This window comes from Callospermophilus lateralis, chromosome 18 (genome assembly GCF_048772815.1).
Source record: "Callospermophilus lateralis isolate mCalLat2 chromosome 18, mCalLat2.hap1, whole genome shotgun sequence".
NCBI classification, from domain to species: domain Eukaryota; kingdom Metazoa; phylum Chordata; class Mammalia; order Rodentia; family Sciuridae; genus Callospermophilus; species Callospermophilus lateralis.
This window is the reverse complement of record NC_135322.1, coordinates 61,005,643-61,014,586: the sequence shown is the minus strand read 5'-3', so window position 1 is coordinate 61,014,586 and position 8,944 is coordinate 61,005,643. Positions and strand designations below refer to the sequence as shown.

Genomic DNA, 8,944 nt, shown 5'->3' with positions numbered 1-8,944 from the left:
CTGCTAACTAGTTCCTCTACACCGCACTTGTTTTTCATATGTACACCTGTTTCCTCAAGTTTCAGGTCACTCTAACTTGTGACTCTAGTGACCCAGCATGATCCTCTCCTTTAAAAGGCTTACTAAGTCGTTGAAATTGAGCTCAGGATGCAGAGCCACCTGTGTGGTCACGATGGCGGTGCCTTCCCCTGCTGGGAGAAGCTCATCTGCAGTTTTCTACCACACTCCAGTGCTCAATGCCCGAGAGCTTGGCTCACTGCTCCAGAAACCGAACAAGCCAGAGACATTCCCCCACAAATTCAACTTTTGTCCTCTTTAAGCCAGCAACTGACCTCGTCTGAGGACCCAGGGCTTTCCCAGCTGCTGCCAGTCAGCGCCACAGAGCCTGGGCGTGAGGAGTGGCAGAGACTCCCAGCAGCAGGCAGAAGAGGGGTAGGAGGAGCCTCCACAGAACCTGAGCTCTGAGAGCCTTCTTAAAACAGAGGCCCCAAGATTCCCACCCCCAGTAACTCTACTGACAAGGCAGAAATTGTCCTAATGAACAAATGCCATCACCCAGCTCTTTCCTGGGGCCTGTGGTGGTCCATGCAAGACGTCTGTCTAGCCAGGCAGTTGCCCACGGTAGGGAATGTGCACTGAGCTGGGTACTCACAGGGCAGTGGAAACCAATGGCCTTATTTGTGGAATCATCTGCTTTTTAGTTAAAATTCTTTTCAGAATCTAATTAATTAGTTCCTTACATCTTCATCTTCTGTGGAAGTCAATTATCTGGGTCATTAGTAGAATCTGGTCCACCAGAAAAGAAATCCTATTCATGGTGTAGGTCATGCATAGAAGGCTTAACTGACCACGATTTTTTGTTGCTTTTATTCAATGAGGTTTGGAATATGAGACACCAAAAATGAGCACATTTGGGCAATTCTCTATAGAGAATATAAGTTAAAAAAAGTTGTCCTAGTGAGGAAGAATTAGCAGGAAATCACCCCAATTCATGCCAGCTAGGGCTTCTTCAGAAACGTCATCTTGAAGGCAGACTTGGAGACGGGACAATGTCACAGATTAGCCTCTTCCCAGGAACCAAACAGCACGTTTTCCTACATGCACACACAGATACCCCCACACGTACACTCACATCTAGGAGTAAAACTTGCTGTTACTGACTCTCTTCTCTCTCAACCTGAAAGAAAAGAGATTGTGCTGTCATTAGCAGTTTTGATATAATCTCTGCGCTGAGCTCCAAGTCATTTCTCCATCCATACATTTGTAGTCATTCCTGGCTGGATGGTTCAGGGCTGGGAGTCAGGGGGGCCCCAGGCTCCTGGCAAGACCCTGAAACTCAGATCCACCTCCTTCTTGGTAAAATGGGGTAAGAGCTGTGCTGTAGGCTGGCCAAATGGTTCAGTGAGCCTCTGCGGTGAGGAGTGCAGAACAGTGCTGAGGTTGTCGGAGTCATTTTTAGTTGCTCGGTCACTATCTGGCACGCTGGAAGCCACATGTCAAGTCTAGCTCACTCTCTGCCGTCACGTGCCTGGGGCACAACAAGAGCCTCCCCTGGGAGGATTCTGCCCTGATCTTGAACCACAGGACTAGCCCATTCTTGGGAAGTCAGTAGGACTCCTTTGGAGTCTGTAGTTATTGGGGTGGCAGAGGTCGCTCAGTGGTACGGCCCTTGCCTTAGCATAGTAGCATGCACAAGGCCCTGAATTCAGTCCCCAGCACCATAAAAAATTAAAAGTTAATGATCATCATTTATTTCCACTATTATTGAAATGCCTGAAAAACAGTTCTATCTAGGGAAGTGTCAGGTGCTTGAGGTCTTCCTGTAAGTTCATCTACAGAGCAAGAGAATTAGAGCGAGGGTAACGAAGAATTCCTAGAGAAGCCATGCGGGGGGGCTCTCCAGAAGCCTGGCCTGTACACCCGATGTCACTGCCCAGACGCCCAGGATCTGCTAACCTACCTCCGGTTGCACTTCTCCTGGTACAGTTGGAGCTGGTTCTCATTGACATTGAACTCCTTGATGAGGGCATCACGGTTGGCACTGCGCAGGTTCTGGTGCGTGTCGTACAGAAAGAGCTGGTTGTTCAGCTCTTCTTGCCGCCTCCGCAGCTGGCGACAGGAGGAGTAAAGTTCCTCTTCACTCTCCTGGGGGCAGGGGCGAGAACCACCTTGAGTTTGTGAAATAACCACATCTTCCAAACCAACAGATGGGACATGGGTCTAATGCATGTGCCCAGGCAGAGGTTTGCAAATGGGACTATCAGAGATAAAGCTCACAGTTAGTCATTACGTGTTCTACAGAAGCTAGCCCTTTTGTAAAGTCCCTGGATCCCACGTCTTAATCTAAGAGGCTTTTTCCTTGGTCTGCATCACCTCCCGGCTTTTATCTAAGAGCAAAGGTCAAGCAGCTACTAGCTCAACTAAGGAAAGAGCAGCACAATGTGAGGATAGGCAGGAAGCAGGTAATTTAAGATTTTATAAGGACCTTAATGGGGCTGGGGTTGTGGCTCAGTGGTAGAGTGCTTGCCTAGCATGCGTGAGGCACTGGGTTCGATCCCTGGCACCAACACATAAAAATAAAAATAAATAAAATAAAGGTATTGTGTCCATCTACAACTTAAAAAAAAAAGGCACAGTAATAGGTTTCACCTGGAAAATATCATGCTAAAAGATGACATATTGTAAGATGCCATTTATGTGAAATCTCCAGAACAGGTAAATCCATACAGCAGAAAGTATATTAATGGTAACCAGGGGAGGGGTAAGTGGTAACAGCCAATTAGCACAAAGTTTCTTTTTGGGGTGATGAAAATGTTCTAAAATTGGTTGTGGGGATGGTTGTACAACTTCGGATATGCTAAAAACATAGTGTGCCTTAAATGGGTGAGTGTGTGATAAATGAGTTTTATCTCAACAGAGCTGTTATCTCCCTCCCCACCCCTGAAAAAAAAAAGCCAAGGTACCGTAGACTGCGACCCCAGGGATACGCAAGTGGCTCAGTTCTAGGCATCACCGAAGTGTTATTCCTCACCATCATCTCCCAGCAGTGCCCCAGCCATGCCAATCAAAAGCATCCGCAGGATTTTTGCTGGTGCTCTTAATATAAAATTCTCCTGGGACTGGCTGAAAGAATGGTGGATGTACCCAGTTCCTAGTGATCTCAATTCAAGTCCCTTTGCCGTAATGTAGAGAAAGTTGAAATGAGGCGAGGAGAGGGGCAAACGGAGCTGCAGGGTGAGCACTAGGGTGCAGCCATGACTGGCACAAGACCCGTCCCTGAACCTTGCCACCCAGGGAGCCCACAAATTCCCGAATATTCCTGCCAATTTGCTTGTGGGGTGGGGGGAAAAGAATGCTTCGCCACTTGTGATTTTTGAAAGGTCACTGACCAGTGTATGCAGGCTGGCTACTCCAGAGGTCAGTCTAGTGACCACTACTCCCCTACTAGTGGACTACTTTATGAGAGACTCCAGGGCTACAAAATTGTGGATCAATATACATTCTGGGCTGCTTTTGTCATTTGTCTTTACAAAAAGCACAGACTCTGAGGATACCTGTCTCTGCAAATCTCTTTCCACTTTAATGACCTCCAAAGAGTCACAGAACATACACACAATGGAATTCTACTCAGTCACAAAGAATGAAATTATGTCATTTGCTAGTAAATGGATGGCACTGGAGAAAATCGCACTAAGTAAAACAAGCCAGACTCAGTCAAGGGTCAAATGTTTTCTGTCATACACAGAAACAAGAGCGGCAGAAGGAATAAGAAAGGGGGGGGGGGGATCTTATGAAAACAGAAAGGAGATCAGCAGAGTGGAGGCAGGGAACCAAGGGGAAGGGAGGAGGGAAGAGGAAGGGAGAGGATTAGAGCAGGAAGTTGACCAAATTATGCTACATGTATATAGGAATACATCACAAAGAATTCCCCACTTTTATACATAACTATAATGCACCAATTTAAAACAATCAACAATCAAAAGGAAGACCAACAGTGTAGAGCAAGGGGTAGGAAAGGGCAAGTGCTGGGAATTGAAATGGAGCCAATTATGCTATATGCAATTATGAATGTCAAAATGAGACCCACTGCCAGCTGCGTCCACTATTATGTGTAATTATGATGCATGAATAAAACCATAAAAAAAGTCACCATGGACATCCCCCAAGGGAACCGTGAGAGGGGAGACGACCACCCCATCAAGAGTGTTGCCCACCCTGCACCCCTCCCAACCATCCCCCTCTCCCCCATAGAAGTTTTTAATATTTCCTAGTTTTCTTTTGAGTCTGTTCTCACATATTTTTCAGTTCTTTGCCCTTCCAAGTCCCTAGTTAGGAAATACTTTGGTACTAAGTTCTATCTGGCCCTTGATGCGATCTTAGGGCATTTCCTTTTTTTTCCCTCTTTAGCAAGAGGAAAAACATGAAGAAAATTCCCCCCACTGATGCTGCCTTCTCTTGTTTTATATTGAAATTTTAAATTGTACAGAAAGGCTGCAGCAGTGGCACAGTTCTCAGATACTGCAGCATCAACCTCTTGCACAGCCAGTTAGGAAGGTCACGATTGATAAATTGATAAAGCAGTGCGTCACTGCTGAGCCGCAGACTTTACTGAATGCCCTGTTGCCATTCAGAGCTCCCATGCTGTACTCGGCCAGCGTCGCCTTGGTCCCCCTAGTCTGGGGTTTCCTTCCGTGGTGCTCTCTGATGTTTTATGGTGGTGTGGTGTAGTGTCCCATGATGCAGGTGGCTGGTGTGTCCTCACGATTTGTCTAAGGTTCTTGGTAAGAAGGTCACATCAGGAAGGGCATGGACGTGCAGTCACATGTGGCACTAACGTGGATCATCTGGCTTCGATGATCTCTTTTCTCTTTCACTCGGGGACAGGTAGGTATTTGACCCTGTGCGTTCTAATCCAGGACCATCATTACTTGCTTGCTCACGTTGTTCCAGCTTTGGTAACTGGAGCTCTTTCCGGTTGGCTCCTCTGCCCACTTGAAGTGCCCGCATCCTTTTTTCAGCACTTATTTACTGATGTTCCATGTTCATTTTATCCCAGCCCTGTAACTAATCATTTGTCCGAGGAGTGTTGATTTCTTTTATTGGGGGATTATATTTAGAAAGCAATATCTAGGTGCGTAGGTGTGCTCATTGCTAGGACATCAGTGGTTCTGGGCTCCCTCAGCAGACAGAGCAAGGATATACACTTATCTAACTAACAAAACACACATTTATTTCTGCAGATACCTCCCACCTTTCTCAATAGACACATAATTGTGAGCTTATACTGATGACTGGTTCCAACCAAACATCCATTTTGGAAGGACTGGTATACATTTCTACTTGTCCCGAGGTGGTTTTATCTTTCAGTAAGATTTTATACTTGACCTTATATAAATGCAATCTTTCCTATTTAAATTTCTTATTTAAATTACTGCTAAATGAGGAACTGTTTTTGTCAATGTCATGAATGGAATTTCCCATATGTCCCTGTCTGCTGCCCTACATTTCCACATGTTAGTTCCAGAATAGAGAAGTGATTAGATTTAATAAATGCGAGACAAATATGTCAGTCTCCCTTTTATCTTTCCACAATCTATGCTAATTATTTGGCCAGATACAGTTGTGGCATTTAGTGGCTTTTGCTGTTTTTCTCAATTTGTTGCCAACTGTGCCAACGGTAAACTATCCTTGAATTCCTGGAATAAATTCCACTTAGATTTAATATATTGTGCTTCTGTAAGAAGCTGAAAGTGAAGTTTGGGGTTTGCCAATGCATTTTAGTCACAAGTGACAATGACCTGTGGCCGTGGTAGGTGGATGGAGCACTGGAGTCCCATCTACCTCTGGTTTTGATTTGAAAGTTGTGGAACTCAAGATAACTGCAGCATTTCTGATTTGCTGGTGGCTTCTATGGAGTCAAACTGGAATTATATTCTTGGGGTTCAGAATTCAGTTAAAAAGCCATGTAGATCTAAAATCTGTTTTACCCAATAGGTATTTTAATACCCTTCAAGGGACTCCTGTAGGACTTTATCTCTAACCTAGCTACTGCTTCTCAGAACAATTATCCCACTGATACACTTTAAGACAACTGCCAATTTGCTCTGGTTTGGGGTTTGGTCTCCTTTCCAATACCCATTCCAGTGTGATTTTGCTCTTAACTTTGTTCCCATATAAAATAAGCAAAGAGCTGTTTTAAATAGTCTGATAAACCATCATTAATTTTTTCTGTTCTCCTTTTGTGTTTCACTTAATTGGCTTTCATTTTTGTTTCCTACTGGTGTTTTAAAAATTCTTAAGATGAATATTTAGGGCATGCATATGTAGTATTTATCCTGTGAGGTTTTAAGGCAAGAATTTTTCCCTTCAAAATACAGGTAAATCTAAGAGACTGTGGGTTTGATTCCAGACCACAACAACAGAGCAGGTCATGTGAAGTTTGCATATTAAAGTTACAGTCACACCACCCTGCAGTCTGTTGAATGTGCCATAGCCTAATGGCCAAAAATCAGCTTGCATATCTTAATTTAAAAATACATCATTGCTAAAAACCACTACCAGTCACCTGAGCCTTCAGTAAGTCATAATCTTTCTAAGGGTTTTTCCATGACCGTGGTGGCTGCAAAGGGTTGGAGTAGCTAGGGAAATTTCTTGGGGAAAAAAATAACAAAGTTTGCCACACTGATTGATTCTTTCAGAAACGATTTATTCACAGCACCTTCACTAGAAGTAGACTCCATGTCAAGAAACCACTTTCTTTGCTCACCCATTTATAAAAGTCCCCCCCTACTTTTAGTTCTGTTGTTCATATCTAAAGTTTCACTAAAGTTCTGAACCCCTTTAAGTCATTCATGAGGGTTCGGATCAACTTCTTCCAAATGCCTATTGATGTCGATCCTTTGACCTCTCCTCCCCATGGATCACAAATGTTCTTGACATCGCCCAGAATGGCAAGTCCTTTCCAAAAGGTTTTCTGTTTTCTTTACCCACATCCACCTGAAGAGTCATAATCCAAGGGAGCCACAGACTTAAAAATGTATTTCTTAAATAACAAGCCTCGAACATCAAAATTACTGCTCTATTCACGGGCTGCAGAATGGATGCCCATCCACCAGCAGGAAGTCGACATTGATGTCTTCGTACATGCCCACTCCAGCCCTGGGGTGGCCAGTTCACTGTTGACGAGTGGTGATATTTTGAAATGAACCTTTTTTTCCTGAGCAGTAGGTCTCAACAGTGGGCTTCAGCTTTCCAGCAAGCCATGTTGTAAACATGTGTGCCATCATCCAGGCTTTGTTGTTCCCTTTACCTAAGGCGGGGTCCATTTAGCAGGATCCTTGAGAGCCTAGGATTTTCAGAGTGGTGAATGAGCCAAGGCTTCCACTTAGTCACAAGCTGCATCAGCCCTAACAAGAGTCAACCTGTCTCTTGAAGCCAGGCACTGACTTCTCTGTGGAACTCCTAAATGCCATCTTCTTCCAGTAGAAGCCTATTTCATCTGTATCAAAAGGCTGCTGTCGGGTGATCTCAGCTAGCTCTACTGCTGAACTTCCCACTTTCAGGTAATGGAGATGGCTGCTGGGGGTGTAGCTCAGTAAAAGAGTTGTTGCCCAACATGGGTGAAGCCCTGGGTTCAATCCCCAGCACAGCAAAAACAGAAAAATTACTTTGGAGACAGCTTCTTCCCTTAAACCCCAGGAGGCAACTTCTTTCCTGCAGCTCCCTCACCTCCCTCCACTTTCCTGGAATTGCAGAGAGCTGGGCCTGTCACTGGCTTAAGGGAGCACCGGGGCTAGTGCTATCCTCTGTCCAGGCCACCGAACCTTTCTTATCAGTCTCTTGGCACTTTTCACTTCCTTCAAGAACTTTTCTTTTGTGTCACAACTTGTCTATTGGCACGAGAGGCCTGGCTTCAGGCCCATCTCGGCTTTCCCTGTGCCTTCCTTGCTGAACTTAACCATTCGTGGCTTTTGATTTAAAGGGAGTGACCTGGGACTGGACCCAGGGAGGCCATCATAGGGTTATCACTGTGTCTCAGGGAATGCGGAGGCTGTAGGAGGTGGGAGAGCAGCAGTCAGAACACTCACAACATCAATCAAGCTGGCTAAATGGATGCAGCTGTGGTGCCCCCAGCCATTACAACAGTAGCATCAAAGATCACTGTAATAGATAGGAGAATGATGGAAATGTCTGAAATTGGAGAATTACCAAAATGTGACAGTGACACAAAGTCAGCATGTGCTGTTGGGAAAGGGCCCCATGTAGCTTCAGATTATAAACATCACACCATCTGCCAAGTACAGGAAAACAGTACACCTGTACAGTCAGGCATAAATGTGTTATTGCATTCTGGGTAATTTGTTTAGATTGGTTATTTAGGAAATTCTTGTTTTCAAATATTTTGCATTTTCAGCATCTTTTTATCTGTCAAATGACTTATAAAATCATTAATTTAAAAACTATATTAGGGTTCTCTTTCTGATCAAGTATATAAGCAAGTTTATACAGTTTGAGACAAAGAAGCACACATTATCCCCAGGTAGGATACAAAGCTGTACATCTCTGAAGTCAAATTATTGTAATCTTTGATCCTTTTTGGAGGGAGAGGGGAATACTACAATATCATCCAAATTCTGAAAGCCTTTTATCTGTTGTATTTGTAGATTTTATGTATTCTGGCTGTATGCTGTTTCTTTGTAAACCCAGCATTTTTTATCCTCACCCCTCGTTCCTCTTAAGCTCTCCAGTGCTCTTCATATTGACATTTCCTTCCCAGTTTACCCAGTAGCTCTTCCATCAGGTTGCTCCTGGGTTTACTTCTGTAAACACTGCACAGCTGGATCTCCCTTCCAGGAAGAGAATTCAGCCCACTTACCAAATTAAATACAAGCGCTTTCCATGTCATTTTGATTACTCTTTGCTTTAATTCCTTCTTTGATCCTTT

The 8,944-nt window shown here is 44.3% G+C and overlaps 1 protein-coding gene across 1 annotated transcript in view; it reads right to left on the bottom strand.

Annotated features, from left to right (window-relative positions):
* Window positions 1–603: 603 nt before the first annotated feature.
* Window positions 604–8,944, bottom strand: part of Plcg2 (phospholipase C gamma 2) — a 122,114-nt gene continuing 113,773 nt past the window's right edge. The window contains exons 32-33 of the mRNA XM_076837622.2: window positions 1,961–2,145; window positions 604–1,177 (exon numbers count right to left, since the gene is read on the bottom strand). Of these exons, the coding sequence (XP_076693737.1) occupies window positions 1,135–1,177; window positions 1,961–2,145 (228 nt within the window). The 3' untranslated portion in view covers window positions 604–1,134. The remainder of the gene's footprint in view (window positions 1,178–1,960; window positions 2,146–8,944) is intronic.